The sequence below is a fragment of the Lipotes vexillifer genome, unplaced genomic scaffold (genome assembly GCF_000442215.2).
Source record: "Lipotes vexillifer unplaced genomic scaffold, Lipotes_vexillifer_v1.1 scaffold291, whole genome shotgun sequence".
Lineage (NCBI taxonomy): Eukaryota > Metazoa > Chordata > Mammalia > Artiodactyla > Lipotidae > Lipotes > Lipotes vexillifer.
In genome coordinates, this window is record NW_006794559.1 from 1,738,301 (window position 1) to 1,758,358 (window position 20,058).

General features: G+C 37.6%; 1 protein-coding gene across 1 annotated transcript in view; it reads left to right on the forward strand.

The window, feature by feature from the left end:
• Positions 1 to 20,058, forward strand: part of TM9SF2 (transmembrane 9 superfamily member 2) — a 57,925-nt gene that overhangs the window by 20,806 nt on the left and 17,061 nt on the right. The window contains exons 5-12 of the mRNA XM_007467223.1: positions 466 to 593; positions 5,982 to 6,111; positions 8,306 to 8,430; positions 9,330 to 9,441; positions 10,469 to 10,548; positions 11,331 to 11,439; positions 15,475 to 15,607; positions 17,892 to 18,011. Of these exons, the coding sequence (XP_007467285.1) occupies positions 466 to 593; positions 5,982 to 6,111; positions 8,306 to 8,430; positions 9,330 to 9,441; positions 10,469 to 10,548; positions 11,331 to 11,439; positions 15,475 to 15,607; positions 17,892 to 18,011 (937 nt within the window). The remainder of the gene's footprint in view (positions 1 to 465; positions 594 to 5,981; positions 6,112 to 8,305; positions 8,431 to 9,329; positions 9,442 to 10,468; positions 10,549 to 11,330; positions 11,440 to 15,474; positions 15,608 to 17,891; positions 18,012 to 20,058) is intronic.

The following is a 20,058-nucleotide window of genomic DNA, read 5'->3' on the forward strand; positions in this document are numbered from 1 at the left end:
CCTCCATCACCTGGTGCATAGGAGACACTTAACAAATATCCACTGAATGAATAATACATAGACATAAAACCTTACCTGTTTATTAATAGAAAGACTTCAAATCCATAATTTCCAAAACATTACCAGGGGACATTATTATGGAGATACTGATGTTTTGTTCTACGTGTGGGTATTTTCCCCTCCTAGGACTCACTTATATTTAAGAGATGGGTTGGTTGAAATTATCAAAAATAAAAATAAAAACTGTTACTTATTAAAAGAAAATTGATGACTTAGGTTTTTAGGAAACAGAATAAGATTGAAATTTAAATCTGCTTGATCTGTGAGGAATTTCTATATGTTTATTATCAATATTAATGCACTTAAGTAATTTAAGGAGACCAGTGCTTTTACTCTATTTATATTACAGGCATGAAGGACCTGGATATGTTTTCTTAATTTGCTTTCCACTTTATTTTAATACAGTTTACATTTAATAAGGAGGAGACCTGTAAGCTTGTTTGTACAAAAACATACCATACAGAGAAAGCTGAAGACAAACAAAAGTTAGAATTCTTGAAAAAAAGCATGTTACTGAATTATCAACATCACTGGTAAGACGTGGAGATTTGGGATTTTGGGCTTTTTCCTTTTCAAGAAGAAACTTCTGTTTCATTGAATGTGTAAATACTTCATTGATTCTATAAAAATAGCAAATTAATTTATTTCCTTTCTTTGTTATTAGTAATATGAAGTAGTGACTTTTATTTGCCAGAGGATTACTAAGGTTGACAGCTTAAAGTATCATCATTTTCTGCACTTAGATTATTGTAATATCTGGTACTTGTTTAGGTACACAGACCTATTTCCTTGAGCACTTCTTTTATTCATACATAGTTAAAAGGAGCATATTTATGCCTTGGGAAAGGACCTGGATCAGTCTTCTAGAAAAATACTGTTATTTTATACTTGCAGGCCATGAAAAAGACCATAGGAAAACAAAATTTAACTTTCATTTGATATTTGAGAAATAGCATCTACTTCCAATAAAAATACTTGTAATTTGTGTAATCTGTTTTTTATTTTATAAACATGACGTAACATTAACAATGTTTTTACCAGTTTGCATCATAATCAAAAAGCATTAAACATTTTTTTTTTTGCTTCCCCAGGAGTATTTACTTACTGTACAATATTCAAACAGTATTAAAAAAGGGTCTCGAAAACCCAACTTTTCAAATATAACCAATTGTTATTCTTCCAGATAATTTTGCCAACAAATGCCTGTATTCTCTGGTGGTCATGGTTTACATATGTTTTGCCTCTTCCAAAAAGTGTAAGGTGCTGGAGGTGGTAACAGGAAGACTATCTTTGTAGACTTCCTCTTGAATGTTTGTCCTGTCACTATCTCAGATAGACCTGTTTGCCCTCACTCAGGGAGGTGAGAACCATTGATATCAGTTTGGACATGACCAGATCCTGTGGCTCAGTAGGATTGTTGGAACCTCTCATTCCCTCTTGCCTCCTTGGTTTCTCCCCATCCTCCCCTCCATACACGTAGAACAAAAAAGTCCTAGAGAGGGGCAACCCTGGGTCACATGCCCATTCATGAACGAGTCTGTGATTAGGGTGATTCACTCTGATTGGCTAGACCTGGGTAAAATACAACTGAACCACATAGAAATGAGTCTCTCATAGCAGGGCTCTGTTAGAAGGAAGGAAACGTACCTGTTACACTTGCGTCAGCTTCTTTCTCATCTGACCCTCAGTGCTAACAGGAACTTGAAAGTCTCCTCCATGTCTTCATTTCTTTGGTTTCTGGTAAAGCCAAGAGCTTTTTTCCTGTAAGCTACTGTGAGAATACTACTTAATTGCTGAGTTAATGTAACTCAGGATACATTTCTCATTCATCAGTAATTGAAAAGTTTCCTTGGTGTTTTCTCTTTGCTTAAAATTGTTCTTTCCAGCCTTCAAAATCATATTTAAGGCTCAGTCCTTATGAGCCTTAAGGCTCATTTTCACCCCTTCTACCTCCATTTACTCTGACAGCTGTCCATTTGTTGACTGAATGAAAGAATGACTCTTTAGGTCACTATGGGTGATTTTTTAAAAAATTTATTTATTTTTGCTGTGTTGCGTCTTCGTTTCTGTGTGAGGGCTTTCTCTAGTGGCAAGCGGGGGCCACTCTTCATCGCGGTGCGCGGGCCTCTCACTATCGCGGCCTCTCTTGTTGCGGAGCACAGGTTCCAGACGCGCAGGCTCAGTAGTTGTGGCTCACGGGCCTAGTTGCTCCGCGGCATGTGGGATCCTCCCAGGCCAGGGCTCAAACCCGTGTCCCCTGCATTAGCAGGCAGATTCTCAACCACTGCGCCACCAGGGAAGCCCACTATGGGTGATTTTTAGCTTTCTCTTCTACCCTCTGTTCTTAGAATCCTGTTTAGAGTCTTCCTCTTAAAGATAATAGAAGCACCTCTTCTTCAGTAGATTCCTGACAATAAAGTACTTAGAAATATTTTTTTAAATTAATTAATGTATTTATTTTTTTGGCTGTGTTGGGTCTTCATTTCTGTGCCAGGGCTTTCTCTAGCTGCGGCACACGGGGGCCACTCTTCATCGCGATGCGCGGGCCTCTTACTATCGCGGCCTCTCTTGTTGCGGAGCACAGGCTCCAGACGCGCAGGCTCAGTAGCTGTGGCTCACGGGCCTAGTTGCATGGCATGTGGGATCTTCCCAGACCAGGGCTCGAACCCGTGTCCCCTGCATTAGCAGGCAGATTCTCAACCACTGCGCCACCAGGGAAGCCCCTTAGAAATATTTTTAACTTATTTATGATGCAATTAACATAGGTACTGTTTTGATCCCAAGATGCTTAATAACAAGAAGAATAATTTAAAATAGTTGCAAACTTAAACAATTCTGCCTTAAAAAATAAACTGGAACAATGCTGGTGGATAGTGATTTTTTTTTTTTTTTTTTTTTTTTTCCTTACGTTATGCGGGCCTCTCACTGTTGTGGCCTCTCCCATTTGCGGAGCACAGGCTCCGGACACGCAGGCTCAGTGGCCATGGCTCACGGGCCCAGCCGCTCCGCGGCATGTGGGATCTTCCCGAAACGGGGCACGAACCCGCGTCTCCTGCATCGGCAGGCGGACTCTCAAGCACTGCGCCACCAGGGAAGCCCGGATAGTGATTTTTGTAGTTGAATCAGAAAAGTTTATGATTTTAGGTCTGAATCCATTAACAAAAAATCTAAGCCGTATCACAGATATACAGTCTGGTAATTCTAGGCAATGGGCTTTAGTCCTTAAATCAGTTCATTACACATTTAGAAAATATTTGATTCATATTGATGCATTTATGTGAACCATTAGTTGAGTATATTTCCGTCCTTGGCTGGCTTCAGACATTTTTACTATGTAATTTGATTTTAAGCATAGATAGCAGAGTTGACAGAGATAAAATAGCAGGAACCCTTAGAAATATGAAACATTGTACACAGTGTTTTCTACTACCTTCAACTTCTTTAATCCTGCTCCCCAGAGGTAGCACTATTATTTCTCCTGTATGTTTCTAGATTTTTTTTAAATATAAATTTATTTATTTATTTTTGGCTGTGTTGGGTCTTTGTTGCTGTGCACAAGCTTTCTTTAGTTGTGGTGAGTGGGGGCTACTCTTCGTTGCGGTGCGCAGGCTTCTCATTGTCGTGGCTTCTCGTTGTGAAGCACGGGCTCTAGGCGCACAGGCTTCAGTAGTTGTGGCACGTGGGCTCAGTAGTTGTGGCTTGCGGGCTCTAAAGCTCAGGCTCAGTAGTTGTAGCACATGGGCTTAGTTGCTCCGCGGCATATGGGATCTTCCCAGGCCAGGGCTGTAACCTGTGTCCCCTGCATTGACAGGCAGATTCTTAACCATTGCACCACCAGGGAAGTCCCCTGACTAATGTTTTGATACCAGCAGCAGACACTTGAATTCCCTCTACTCTGCAGGTTTTGTGACTATACTTTTTGCCTAAGTTTCCAAGTCTTTGTGACATTTTATTTATAAAAGTGTAATTTATTTAACTAGTTAACAAAGTACTTAAATTTTTTTAGTACCATAAAACCGCCAGACTCTGGCTTATTGGACAGAGAGGGGTCTTTGAAGATATTTTAGTCTAGTGAGTGCCAATCTTGGATCCCAGTAGGCTGGCAAAGGGGCATGATGTGCTATTTTCAAAAATTCAAAACCCCAGTTAGATAGTGTAAATTAACTTATGTTAAAACTATGTAAAAAAAATAAAAATAAAAATTTTAAAAACTATGTAGAATAACCTAAATACCAAGTTTCTTTGCTTTTGGCTGCACTTCTTTTTTTTTTTGGAGTGTATTGTGGCAACATGGGTTATTCCATTCTCATCAGAAACTCTAGAAATTAATTTATTGGGAAAATTGAGTTATTAATAAATGAAGCTTGACTGCCAGAAGTGTTTCAGATGGAGCCCATGAGGGTAGAGGGAAATAATGGAAGGCAGTCCTTAATGGTAAAAAACTGGGGCCAGTCATTCGACCTTTAACCTTTTGAGTCCTCTTCTTATACTCTTTTTCACTATATCAGATTGAAAATAGAATTTTTAAATATTTTTGGTGTTATGAATTTCCATAGCTACTACTTCCCAACTTAGCAAGGCAGCAATTGAAAATTATATTCTTTCAGTTTTCTTTCATTTATTTCCAAGGGTTTGTTGGGGTTTTTTTGTTTCCAGCCAGGCAAAGGTTATGTCAAGGCATTATATAAATGATAAATTTAGGATGTTCACCTTTAAAAAAAACCCTGAATTGCCCCTTAATTCTCATTTTGTAACTAGCACTATAATTTTATGTAGTACTCTCTCTAATATGATAGTGTAAAGATATTAAAATTAATATATTGCTAGAATATATTAATTGACTGAACTTCATTGTCTATCTAAAAAATTAAAGCAATTAACTGATTCTTGAGGCCTCCAAAAAATCTGAATTATTTATATTATATAACATGGTTTTCATGCTTCTGATATTTTAGTCTTTTCATGGGAACTACTAGCCTGCTGGCTATAATAATAATAAACTTAATAGTGTAGGTGATTCTAAAATTTAGTATATTGGGTACTATTAAATAGCATTTAAGTGTGACAAGACATGTTTTATTAGGTCATTAACGTACACCCTGGGTGAATATAGAATCATAATTTTACTTCCTAAGGCATACATTAATTCACAAATAAAACATGCCCTGGAGTGTTGTCTTATGACTGTAATACAGCTAGTATATTTTTAGTAATTTTTAAAATTTGTATCCTGTGATGCGGTTTGGGCATAGGAGACCCCATGCTCGCACTTTAATGTAATTATACAGGACTACAAAATTTTACTCTTTACTTTCATCCTTTTTTTAAAAAAAGTTTTTTCACTATAGAACTTGAAAGGTTTATTTCTCTAACTTTATAGCAGCATTTCTTTTAGACATAAGTTGGATTTACACGGTTTTAATAGATGATGCTATTATTTTCACTTTTTCGCGTGGCCCTTAAGTTGAATATTTCCCTATATCTTGCAGTTATGTTCTTCTCCTTTTTATTGAATTGCCTGAGTAATAAAAGACGTTTATTTCTATACTATTCCATAAACTGTTCCCAAGGAACTAAATATATTGCTTTGCACCTATTTAGAGCTTTTGAGTGTTTGCTGAGGGTAAATTTACTTAGGTGTCTAGATAATGGTATTGTTATATTAGCGATCGCAGTAAATTAATTTATTTACTCCCTTTCAAAGAAGGTGTAGAGATTTTTTTCCCACTACAGTGTGTCAGATATTGGCACAATACTATTACTTATGAAGTACCACATTTTATCAAAATTCTTTGATTGTAGTTTTGACACCTTAAGGCAGTTTTAGACATTTAAATTTTACAAAGTGTTGACACAGATTTGGGAAGTAATTCTTAGTCACGTTTGGTGGTTTCTAACTTGACTTTTATTTCTGTGCATAGGATTGTGGATAATATGCCGGTAACATGGTGTTATGATGTTGAAGATGGTCAGAGGTTCTGTAATCCTGGATTTCCTATTGGCTGTTACATTACAGATAAAGGCCATGCAAAAGATGCCTGTGTTATTAACGTAAGTTTGTGATAAACTAACCCTATGCTATTTTGTAAAATATGGCTTTTTGGTAGAAGGAGTCAATCTTTACCTGGACAAAAATTGTTATATTCTTTGAATGAGTGCAGTTCAGATGTTCTGAAGGACAACTACTCTGTCCTTTTTTTATTTTTTTTGGCTGTGACATGCAGGTTGCAGAATCTTAGCTCCCCGACCAGGGATTGAACCCGGGCTGCTGCAGTGAAAGCGCTGAGTCCTAACCACTGGACCACCAGGGAATTACCATACCTAGTCTTTAAATTTAAGCCAGATTAACAATTTATAACTCTAGAACTAAAATAATTCAGATTCAGTTTAACATTTACTGGCAGTGTCTCTTATATGCTAAACACTATGCTATGGGCTAGGACTTTGTATGTTCTGACTCTGTTAAAAGTTAAATTCATAAATCTTACATATTAAAAAAAAGTTCATGGTTGACTGCCAAAAAGACATCATAATAAGTCCATGAAATTTGTATTGCGAATTTAAGTCCAAAGAATATTGTATTGTAAAATTTTGATATTATACCTTTTTTAAAAGGTATCAATCTTTGAGGCCATTCATTTACAATTTAAAAAATAAAATAATAAAGTGAAGACATTAATTTAGAAAGTAATCAAAATTATTGGGGATATATATTAAATTTTGTATAATAAAGTCAACCTGATTTAATCTCTTAATGAATATGACCTGGTAGTAGAAGTTAGCATGAGCTCGATCATGAAACTGGTTATTTGGTTAATGCTTTTGTGAGAGTTGACCAAGGACTCTTGAATAATTTAGGTTATTGGTTTATTCTGAAGTTTTAAACTTGCATGGAGGAAAAGTGTTAAAATGTGTAACATTTAGCATGCTCATAACATATAATATTTTAAATTTTATTTGTTTTATTTTCTAAGGGAAAAGCTAGACAATAAGAGATGTCTTGTCAGGTACTTTTAAAGTTTTATGTAAAAATTAAAACTTTAAAGAAGTGTAATTTGTACCTCTGCCAGTTAGTTTTGGCTTATAAAGAGTTTAAGCTTATGGAGGCATAACTCTCCCAGACTTCAGACAATACAACAAAGCTACAGAAATCCAAACAGCATGGTATTGGCAGGAAAACAGACATATGAATCAATGGAACAGAATAGAGAGCCTAGAAATAAACCCACACACAACTATGGTCAATTAATATTCAACCAAGAGGCAGGAATATGCAATGGAGAAAAGACAATCTCTTTAGCAAGTGGTGCTGGGAAAGCTGGACAGCCACATGTAAATCAGTGAACTTAGAACTCTCCCTCACACCATACACAAAAATAAACTTGAAGTGGCTTAAAGACTTTATAAGACATGACACCATAAAACTCCTAGACGAGAACATAGGCAAAACATTTTCTGACATGTTTTCTCATGTAGTAATGTTTTCTTAGGTCAGTCTTCCAAGGCAATAGAAATAAAAGCAAAAATAAACAAATGGGACCTAATCAAACTTATAAGCTTTTGCACAGCAAAGGAAACCATAAGCAAATTGAAAAGACAGTCTACAGATTGGGAGAAAATATTTGCAAATGATGCAGCTGACAAGGGCTTAATTTCCAAAATATATGAACAGCTCATACAACTCAACAACAACAAAAAACAAACCATCAGAAAAATGGCCCGAAGACATAAATAGACATTTCTCCACAGAAGACATACAGATGGCTAGTAGGCACGTGAAAAGATGTTTAACATCACTGGTTATTAGAGAAATGAGAATCAAAATACTACAATGAGGTATCACTTCAAAAAGGTCAGAATGGCCATCATCAAAAAGTCTACAAATAGGGCTTCCCTGGTGGCGCAGTGGTTGGGAGTCCGCCTGTTGATGCAGGGGACAGGCGTTCATGCCCCGGTCCAGGAAGATCCCACATGCCGCGGAGCTGCTAGGCCCGTGAGCCATGGCCTCTGAGCCTGTGCTCCGCAACGGGAGAGGCCACAACAGTGAGAGGCCCGCGTACCGCAAAAAAAAAACTACAATTAAAAAAAAAAAGTTTAAACTTAAAACTTACACATTTTTATGGGGAAGGATTAAAATTCTGTCCAAGTTCAAATTTTCTTACTTGTTTTGGCTCATTTTAAAATTTTATATTTCGACACTTTTATAGCCAGTTTTCTACCACTAACTTTAAGTTCTGCTCCACAGTCAGAATTCCATGAAAGAGATACATTTTACATCTTTAACCATGTTGACATCAAAATATACTACCATGTTGTTGAAACTGGATCCATGGGAGCAAGATTAGTGGCTGCTAAACTTGAACCAAAAAGGTAATTATACAATAGATAAAAATAAATAACTGTAAGTGAAATTTAGACCCAAAGAATAAATATTTTGGGACCAATTAACTTTTTCCTTAATCAGTATTCTGGCATATAATTTGGTATTTTAATTGATTTTACTAAAACTTTCCTTTAGCATGATTTGTTATTGAGTTATGGGTTGCCCAGAGAAACCATACAAATATTTATTTTCCTGTCATGGTAAGTAGCCAGGGTGCCTTTTTGTTTTGTTTTTCAGTCAATTTTTGACAGCTTTTCTGTGTCAGCTTGGGATGGAGAACATAAGTGGTTAGGACCATGTTCCCTTTTACAGTGGAAAAGCATTACCTCAGATATTTGCGTCTTTCAGAGGCCCAAATGAGCTGATTAGTGTGTCATTTCGAAAGTCTCCATGCAGTGTTAGATGCCAGTATGTGATAAGTCATTGAAAGGGCATCTCTTCAAATTGTCAGCTTTTTTAGTGTTAAAGTACTCCTCAGTTATTTGTGAGATGCTTCTTTGATTGAGTATTCTTTTCTTTCCATGACTCCCCACTCCCCCACCCAACTGATATAGCCATTTTCTTGTGCCACTAGTGGTAAAGCAATGCATGCCATAATAGGATGGCAGTTAATTTAAACTCCCTCAGTGTTTGTTTTGATTTCTTTAAAGATTATTTAATGCTCTTCAAGTAATGTTTTCCAGTTTGGTTCTTATTTTGAGTAACAATTTTGTACACTTATAACTAAGCCATTTATTTATATGAAGTAAATATTTGTACTATTCAGTGTGATATGAATCACTTTTGACTATCAGCAGCATTGTGAAATACGTACAAAACCTCTAACCTTTACTCCATTTTAAAAAACTATTTTATCAGCATCTTGCCAAAATGTTTCTTCCCACAGCTTCAAGCATACCCATATAGATAAAACAGACTGCTCTGGACCCCCCATGGATATAAGTAACAAGGCTTCTGGGGAGATCAGAATTGCCTATACTTATTCTGTTAGTTTCCAGGTGAGTGTGATTTTTATCTTCAGTATAACTCAGAAATTGATTTTAAATTCATATTACTTAAACTAATTAAAAATATGATTAGCTTGTCAAATAGATAAGCTTTTAATGAGTTAATTTTTGGAATAGCTTGTCAGTGCACCAGGCAGCATAATTGCCCTCGAAACTAAGTCTTCGTTTAAATAAGAAGTATGGGGAATTGGAGAACTGAGCCTGATTAAAAGTGTTAAGCCATAAGAGATACAAACAAGGCAAAAGGTAGAAATTAGGCATGAAGGATGGTATGAAAGCGTCAAAGAACACCATTTTTAAAATCAGGAGTGTAAGCTTAAAGGAGAGTTTCCTGATGGTAGATAATCTATATAGGTTCTTAGGTAATTCAAGGGAGTGTTTTCTTAGGAGGAAAGTAAAAGTTCATTTTATGAGAATCTTGGGCAATATTCCACCTCTATTTTTAATAAACTATCTTGGCAATCCAATATAGTTGTGACGTTTACTGTCCCTAAATAGTGTAATTTTGCAAGCCTGGTGCAGTAAATTGCACATATTTCTTTCTAGGTATTAAGAGCTCAATGTGGGTGGCACCTGCCAGATGCTCGGGGTACCTAGGTTATGACTCTGGTCTGGTTAGATGTCTCATAGGTGTAGATAGATAGCATCAAAGAGAATAAAGAATAAGCTATTCCACTCAATTTTCTGAAAATAATTAAATACTCTAAAGCTCTAAATCTTGACATTTAAAATAAGCCTTTGCTAATTAAGATTTAAAGTAAGACTAAAAAAATACAAGTAACTAGATACTTTTAGGAACTCTTATTTTTTATTTACTGCTTAATTTTATCCTAATTTTCCTGAGACTTGAGTAAATCTAGGTTCATAAGTCTCATGACTAACCCAAGTTATGATAATGAGGAATTGTATCTATTGACTGGAATGTTAAGCTGTGAATGGAAATTTTTGGATTCCTAATATGCTTCATTGGCAAATTCTTATTTAAAGAGTGTGTGTGTGTGTTTTTAAATCCCTCTAGGAAGATAAGAATATCAGATGGGCATCTAGATGGGACTACATTCTGGAATCTATGCCTCATACCCACATTCAGTGGTTTAGGTAAGAGTATAGAATTAATCTTCTTTATGCTCTGTCCTTATTTTATTCTCTGTCCCTTTGAACATCCCATTCACTCTGATTCTCCAGTTATTCAGAACGCTGGGCTTTTGAATTAGATAGACTTGGATTCAGTCCTGGCTTTCAGTCACTTGCTGTGAGTCAGGCTAGATCACCCAGTTTCTCAGAGTACATTTCTTTATCTAGAAATAACCTGTCTCATGGGACTATTCTGAGGATTGAAGGAGGTAATGAAACAGAGCATTTGAGCACCTTACCTGGCACGGAAGAGGGCTCAATAGACAAGCCGCTGCGGCTGTTACGACTGTTTATTATTATTCTCTAAGCATGACTCAAAACTTTTATCTAGAGAGCTGTTCATGGTGCCATCACTCTCCTTTTCCTACTTTACTGACTAATCTTTTTTGATACTCATTAATTTACTGAGTAACTGTTTTTCAGTAGATTTCTTGAGGGTACAGACCAGTCCATTGATCCTTGCAGCTTATGTTGCCCTAATTTGGGCACAGTAGTTATTAATGTTGACCGTGGAGAAAAAAAATTCTAGTTCTCAACAGACCACAAAATTATATTATGATAAGTACATACAGTTATGTATCCACTAGAAGGCCGTGTAGCAGAACACAGTTCATTGAATTTGTTGGATTTTAGGTCAAGTTTTTAATTTGATTAATGCTGTTTTAATGTTAATAAATAGTTTTTAAAGAGTTTTGCTGTTCCGAAGATTAAGCTGTAGATTAATCCTAACATGCTTATTTCTGCAGCATCATGAATTCCTTGGTCATTGTCCTCTTCTTGTCTGGAATGGTGGCTATGATTATGCTACGGACGCTGCATAAAGATATTGCCAGATATAATCAGATGGATTCTACGGTGAGTGAGACATCTGAACTGTTCTTTGGTCTGCCAAGGATAGTCTTTATTTTTTCTTTGGAAAAAATTTAAATAATAGCTTTAGACGGAATCTGCTTTTAAAACATTCTTCTCAAAAGTTACCCTGAATTCACATTTTCAAATAAGAAAATGATCCTTAAGGATTGGTTTTCTGTAGAAATTTAGTGACCGCAGCTCTCAGAGCTGAACTGTTCATAGCCTCATCTGCATCAGTAGAGGGTGCAGAACGGGTGCAGGTGCACAGCTCCAGCTCTGCCCCCTTTTCACTTACGTGCCATCAACTCTGTCACAGTCTCTATTTCCAGCAGACATTCCGTTTGTGAAACAGCAAAGTTGAGTAGAATAGCTCCCAAGCAATTTTTATATGTGTGTATGTTTAATTTTTTAAAATTAATTTTAACTGAGTTTTTATCATTTCAACCTTTTGGTGGATTCAAAGTAATTAATGCCTCAACTTCATTTATTTGCATTTTAAGTTGCATAATGTTTTACATTTTATACTTTTTAATTTCCTAGCAGCTCTTTAACAAAATTTCCACAAGAATCACTACTTGTAATGAATACATAAAACTCAGATTTTCATTGTTTTCTCTTCCCCAGCTTCTTAGCTCCCCCATCTCTCTGTCCTTCTCTAATTAGAAAAAAGAACATATTAACGTTTAGAAGCGTTTTAGCACTTGTACTCCACAGTTTCTTTTCCATGATTTTATTGATTGTATGCCTTATTAAATATTTGATTAAAATAATTTCACAATACTCTGTTCATAATTGACAATTCCAAATAATTGCTGAGTTAATGGAATTTTTTTCTTTATTTGTACGGAGGTGGCCTTGGGGTACAGGCCAGGAAACCCTATTTCCAGGCTTGCTCCCATTCTTTCCCTCCTGCCAGTCTCTTATCATAGCCATCAGACCCTGTTCAGGGTCATTTCGCTCCCAGTGACGGCCCTCCAGTGACGTCCACTGCACTCAGTGAAGCCATAGTCTTTACAGTGGCCCAGAAGGCTCTGCAGTAGCTCTTGGAGCTCTGCTCCAGCCACTCTGGTTGCCTTGCTGTTCCTCAGACACCTCAGGTGGGTTCCCATTTCCAGGCCTTTACAGTTGCTTTTCTGTCTTCCTCAAGTGTTCATCCCTCAGAGAGCTCCCTCACGTGCTTCTGGTCTTCACTGAGATATGATCTTCCCGGTGAGACCTTCCTCACCATCCCATTAAAATTACATCCTCTCCACCCACACCCCACATCCATACTTCTTATCACCATCTAGAGTACTATATATTTTACTTATTTTGTTTATTGTCTGCCTTTCCAATGAGAAGGTGTACTCATGAGAAGAGGAATTTTCCTGTTATACTCACTGTAGTGCCTCTGGTGTTTTAAACAGTGCCAAGCATATAGTTGGTGATCAACAGATATTTGTTGAATGAATGAATAAACAAATTAGCCCTTGATGTACCAGACTTGATTCATTGCTGGGCTTATGATAGGTTAAAAAAAAAGCAAAAAAAAAGGTATCCAAGGACTCCCCCAGATCCACCCCATCCCCCCAAATTGAGTGAGGCCACAGCATGAAGCAGTTACAAGCATGAGAAGTTGAAGTTCTCCTTTGGGCCCGTGCTTATATCAAGTTTTTAACCAATTGGGACGTTAAACCTTGGGTCATGGTGAACCTCGATCTCCTGTGTTTTAAGCCTGGATTCTTGAAGGGGGGCAAAATGGTTCTAGGTTAGTAAATGCCTTCTGATTCTCAGCAGAATTGAGTAGAAATACTCTGAAGGAAAGTCTCTCAAATTTGGATTTGCAAGATTCCCCCCATTTAAGGTCAATAAAGTATGATCTATTAATGAGAAATTCACAAAAATTTACAATAAACAACAAATTTACACCAGGTCCCAAAGATTTCAGACATTAAGATTATTAATTACAGAGTATAAGATATATGAAAAAGTAACAGCTAACGATTTTCCAGCACAGATGAAAGATAAGAATCCATAGATAAAGGATACACAATATATCCAAGGAATAAATAAAATGAAATCCACACCTAGATCAACTGGCCAAAACCACAGAACACCATAGAAAAGAGATCTTAGAATCAGCCAGAGGGGAAAAAGAGTGAACATCTGCAAAGGAAAAACAATTAAATTGGCCATGGAAGCTCAAAACATAATATTTTTAAATTGGTAGTGAGAGAAATTAACTATTTACATAGAATCATGTACTCAGAGATGCTGTCTTTCAAAAATGAAGGTGAAATACCTTTTTCAGACTAACAAAACCAGTTGACCACAAACAGACCTTCACTTGAAGGAATGTCTGTAGAAATACTTTAGCAGTGAATCAGTCTGTCAGACCTGAAGGAATTACTATAGAAATACTTTAGTAGAAAGTAAATAAATAACAATCCTAAAGAGAGATTTAGGAGGATTGGTGAAGAAATTCCAAGTAAATATTTTCTATATATAATAATAATGAGTCTAAATTTGGAGGTTAACAAAAGTGTATCAACAAAGAAAAAATAGATTTGATGAATAGTTTTGGATAAGGGGGGGTGGCCATCTAGAAAAAAAATAAGGTAGATTCCAACTTTATTGCTTTTATTGAAATGATTAATGATCTAAGTGAAAATGTGAAACTATAAAATACTAGAATGTTAGTTTTTAAATCTTGTCTACTGCTCGCAAAGATAGAAATTTGAGTGGGAATTTGGGGGAGGGATACAGATGTACCCTGGATGAAATGTTAAGTGAGGAGGCTGAAAAAATACCAGGGACCAAATTTTGAAGGACTTCTAAGCTGTGCATTCTGAAGGTCATTGAGAAGCTGTTGAAGAATATTAAACAGCAGTGACATGGCCAGATTCATGTTTTAGGAAAATCGCTTTGAACATTATGTGGAGAATCGTTTGGAGCCGGGCAAGATTGAAGGCACAGAGACCAGTCAAGAGACTGTTAGAGAGTTCCCAGAGATAGGGGATGGTGGCAGGGAAGAAGTAGGGAAGTGAGCAGATAGATACAGAGGGTGTTCAGGATAGAATGCTGATCGACCAGTTGACTGATCGACCAGTTGACTCTGGAGAGGGTGGAAGAGGGAGAGAAGCCAGTGAATGACCCCACGTTTCTGGTCTGAACCACCTGATTAGTTAAAAGGATCTTTCTGGTTCTGTATTGAGAATCAACTGAATGGAGACAAGGGCAGAAACAGAGACTAGTTTAATGAATTCCATGAGAGCCAGGTAAGAAGGGATGGTTTGAACCAGGGGCTAGTGGTGGATCCTGTGGATATCTTTTAGAGCTAGAACTGTAAGAATTGTTAAAGGATTGTATGTGAAGTGTGAAAAAAGTAAAAGGAGGCATCAAGGATGACTCTAAGGTTTTGGGGATTGAGCAGCTGGAAGGATAGAGCTTTTATCTACTGAGGGAGAGTGCAGGTAGAGCAGGTAGAGGTGGGGAGAGAGAATCAGTTCCACTGTGGATAATTCTGTTCAAGGTGTCCATTAAACAACCCAGTGGAGCTGTTGATTAGGCAGGTGTGTATGTGTGTCTGGAGATAGGGGAGCAGTTTGGGCTGGTGACACAAGCTTATTAATATTTTCACAGCCAAGCCTACTATACAAGCAAAATAGCTATGAGACCTAATACCATTTGCTTGTTTTGGAGATTAGTAAGTGTAGGTTAAGAAGACTATAGAGTATGACTTAAAATTGCCATCAAATTGGATCATAAAGCTTGACTTATTAGACGAGAACTAGGTATCACATTATCTTTGTATTTCTTTTTAAAATTTCTCACTAACTATATTTATAGACCTTAACACACAACATTCCTTTCAAAATAATTCAAGAAAGCTATATAAAGCTCCATGAGTCAAGCTTTATACTTCAAAACTGAAATAAATATTAACATTTGTAAGGTTTTTTTTTTAATTTCCATATCCGCATATTCAACAGTGAACAAAACTGTCTAGTTTTCTTGGTGATACCACATGGCACTTAAACGATTTTATTCCCTTTTTAGGAGGATGCCCAGGAAGAATTTGGCTGGAAGCTAGTTCATGGTGATATATTCCGTCCTCCAAGAAAAGGAATGCTGCTGTCAGTCTTCCTGGGATCAGGGACACAGATTTTAATTATGACTTTCGTGACTCTATGTAAGTGTTAAGTGAAAATTACAAAGTAGAAATTACTTCTCTAAATAATTATTTGAAATCCAGTTTTCCTAAGTTGTAGCCAGGCTAGGTTGTTTCTGAGAGTCGTCTTGGTTCTCAGAATCTGTGTGCTTTGGCCATAAGTGACCTGGGGCAAGGTTAGCTGTGCCGGAAGTTGACTCTTCATGTCTCCCTCACAGCTGCATAGAGACCAGGACTTTGTTGTGGGAGCACTGGAGCTGCAGATGACTAGATCCTCAAAGACCATCTGGGTCTGAGTCTGGGCAGCAGGCTCACGCAGGTTGACTATCCTGTCCCACCAGAGCGTAAGGTTTCTTGGCTTCCACTGAGAGAGAAAGGAGAAGGGGATGGGACAGGAAGCTCTTTGTAGACCTTTCCATCTTGGCAGGATTTAGGAAGCAAGACCTCTTTCTTTCTCTAGCAATGTTCAGGAAAGATCTTCCTACACAAAAAGTCTCTCTTCCTTGTGCCACCTGAAAATTCAGAAATTTTATTAAGGTTTTGTCAATTAGGGCTTTTCTTTTTCTTCTCTTTTTTTAAAAATAGAAATCCCTTAGAGGTATTCATCAGCTGCAGGAGTAGCTCTGAGACTATTCTCTGGAAATATATTAATGCCATGGTCTTTCAGTTTTCCTAGTTAGAAGAGAAAAAAATGTTTATGAAAAGAATTTTCTGAATTATGCATTCGTTTCCCCATATTTCCTTTATTGTTGCGTGCTACTGATGAACAGTAACACACGAATGTTACTAGAAGAATTCAGAAACCACTGACCTTTCAATAATTTTTTTAGCAAACATTTGTTCTTATGTTTGATTGCATATTAAATACCTAATACTATAATCATTTTCTACTAGTAAAATTGTTCTAAGTTTTTATGATGCAATTAACCACATAAATGTTTGGGAAGAGAATTATCAATGCCAGATGTCTGGCACCTGAATACGTTTGGGGTTTACTGATTTGCACCTTTCGGCTCAGTTTGAAGACTAACTAGAACATATTTATCTACTAACAACTTAGATAAGGAGATGCCGGTGTGATGGATGAGGCTAGCATTTGTCAGTATATTACACTGAAGAGGGTGCGTTGGGAAAATGAGTCATGAAAGAGGTTTGGACACAGGCGATTGCACAGAATCCCCAGAGAGCTGAGGTGGTGTTAGAGCAGAATGGATGCTTGAGGGTAAGATTCTGCTTTAAAATTTTATTGAGAGCTGCCTTCTGCCCCTCTCCGATCTTCGTTGGGGTCAGCTAGAAAGTGAACTTGTAAGGAAGGAACGTTTCAGAGAGCCTAGGTTAGAAAGTGATAGGGATTGTTTCCCTTTACTGCTCGAATATGGACTGTTTTGCTTCAGAACAATCCATTTCTCAGGCCTGGGAGGAACTGGGGGTGGGGGGTGCACCTTAGCTGAAATTCCAGTAGACCGTCTAAAGTTACCCTGTCTGGTTTCCTGTCATCGATTGTGAGTTTCTCCTCTTCAGTTGGTGCTGATCAGAGGGTGTGCAATGGTGTGTGCTTGGCTGTGTGCACCCAGGGGAAACACTGGGAACTTTGGTGCTCCTGGGATTAGAAAGCCACCTGCATCTGTTCTTGGATTTCTTTCTGAGAAAACCAGAACTTCTGACTTGCAGTTTAAAGCTAGGAATTGCTATAAATATAAGACAGTACTTTTCTTATTAGTTGGGAGGGTTATATAGGGAAGAACAAATAAAACGAACTAGCTGAATAAAGGTAGGAACCAGAATTTCCCAAGTCATTGACCAAGCCCTTCAGTAACTTGTGTTCACAAAGCAAATAGTACTATGAAATCTTTTTTCCCGTTTTGTTCTTTGATTAAATTCTGTCTTATCTCTTTATGTTTTAATGTTATAAGGTTTTTTTCACCCCAGAGGACTCTGTATTGTTTTTAAAAGGCACAAAAAGTGAGAATATTTTATGGTGGGAATATTTTTTATTGATGTTAATTTTAAAAGCTGTGCTTGAATCTCAGAAGAGCTGAAAGCACTCATGAGCATCCAGTGAGCCTCCGCTGATAACAGGAAAGGTGAGGTCTTATGGACCCTGACAGGAAACTTCCAAATTGGAGCTTGCTTTATGTGTGATCCTATAGATACAGTGCCTTAAATATTACTAAGTTTCAGTGTGGTTGCCTGGTAAGAGAGCATATTTTCATGAAGTTGTATTTAGTTTATTGTTTAAAAAATGAGAGGGGTCTTCTGTCACTTCAAAGGAAACCATAATAAAATTCATAACTTTATTTTTTAGTTTTTGCTTGCCTGGGATTTTTGTCACCTGCAAACAGAGGAGCACTGATGACTTGTGCTGTGGTCTTATGGGTGCTGCTGGGCACTCCTGCAGGCTATGTCGCTGCCAGATTCTATAAGTGTAAGTAAAAGCCAGCCTGCTGGGTGTTCAGATCAGGAGTCTAACCTGCTACATTAGTTGTCTGAGCCTTTGTGTCTGGCAGTTGATGCTCTTTAAACAATATGTGTTAGAGGTGTGTATCCTTATTTAATGAAGCTTGTGAACTGGATGACTGTCCCTAGATTTGCTCGTTCAGACATGCTTAAACAGTGGGTTAAACAGATTTGGGTGCTGCTTATCCATCATCCCGTCTCTCCTTCTTAAGTTTTGACATCACAGGTTTGGCTGAACACCTTAGATTTGCTACATTCACAGAAACATATTTAGACTAATAAAGGAAAAACTATACGAGTATCACTGATTTATTCATTAAAACAAGTAGTACAGGGCTTCCCTGGTGGTGCAGTGGTTAAGAATCTGCCTGGTGGTGCAGTGGTTAAGAATCCGTCTGCCAGTGCAGGGGATACAGGTTCGAGCCCTGGTCCAAGAAGATCCCACATGTCACGGAGCAGCTAAGCACGTGCGCCACAACTACTGACCCTGCGCGCCTGGAGCCCGTGCTCTGCAACAAGAGAAGCCACTGACTGCAGAGAGAAGCCCGCTCACTGCAAGTAGAGGAAGCCCGCGCACAGCACTGAAGACCCAGTGGAGCCAAAAATAAATAAATAAAATAAATAAATTTTAAAAAACAAGTAGTATATACAGGAATACCTTATATGAGAGAGGTCGTACTTACATTAATTTAATAATTATAAAAGTGAACTGTACTTAAAGTAAATGAAGATCTCACTGTTTTAAAGAGCCCTGAAGTAATTTACTTTTGTAGCATGATTTGTTCCATTCTCTTGTATTTTTGCTTTCCAGAAGTAAAATAAAGTTCAGTGAAAAAAAGGATCAGAGCCACAGAGTAAGGATGGGGATATGATTAGATGACTTAGAAAGCAACTTTGCTGGGGTCAGTAAATGCCAGAGTTTGCCCTGCTTAGGAATCCTGTAGTCACGTTGAGACGGCCCCATAGGTAATCTGTGAATTTAAATGCCAGGGAAATGCTGATGCAGGGCTAGGGTTGCCCAAGGCCTTCTGATAGGAATAAGGTTTAGGGAATAACCCTAAAACACAGTAGGGTTACACAGGTGGCCTTAAGGTGTGGTTGGCTAGACTCAACCCCAAATAAAAATATTAGGCCTTGCTAGATGCATAGAGTATGTGAAGTTCTATATTCATGTATGTATGTGTGAGTGTGTTTAATTTCTGTGAATTTTGTCAGAGTTCTTTTATTCTTTCATTCTTTTCTAACAGACATAGGATTAGGGTGGTCAGATATATTTTAACACATATGAGGTACGGTTGGACCCCTGCCTGCTCCCCTTTTCTCACTGTTTCTGTGCACTGGGTTTCTTTGAGTTCCTCAGTCAGCCTGTGCACCTGCCTTCCCACATGCTGTTCCCTCTACTTGAGTTCTGATCCGTACTCGCTGCCCGACAGACACACTTCCCCTTCATTTTCTCTCTGTCCTTCATTTCTCCTAGCTGCAGATTAAGTAGCATATTAATCAGGCAGAACATTCTGAGACACACTGTCATGTGGCCCTAGTCAAAAAATGCTTCATTTTATAGAAGCATTTTTAATGTTTAAAAAAATATATTAGGATTTTGAGTAGAGTTGTATTAAACCCAAAATTCATAATTTCACAATAGCCTATCGGTAATGCTATGAATTCAAATCATATATATATAATTTGTTGTTTTCTTTTAGGGCAAGAGGTACTTAAACTTGCTTATAAATTGTTAAAACTTTTTTTAAAAATCAAAGTGGTTTTCAGATCTCAGCCAGTTTTATCTCCAACTTTAGGAGCAGAGGAGTATTTTCTTTTTTTTTTTTTTTACTCTAGAAACTTAAGTTTTGTTTTTGTTTTGCGGTACGCAGCCCTCTCACCATTGTGGCCTCTCCCGTTGCGGAGCACAGGCTCCAGACGCTCAGGCTCAGCGGCCATGGCTCACAGGCCCAGCCGCTCCACGGCATGTGGGATCCTCCCGGACCGGGGCACAAACCCGCGTCCCCTGCATC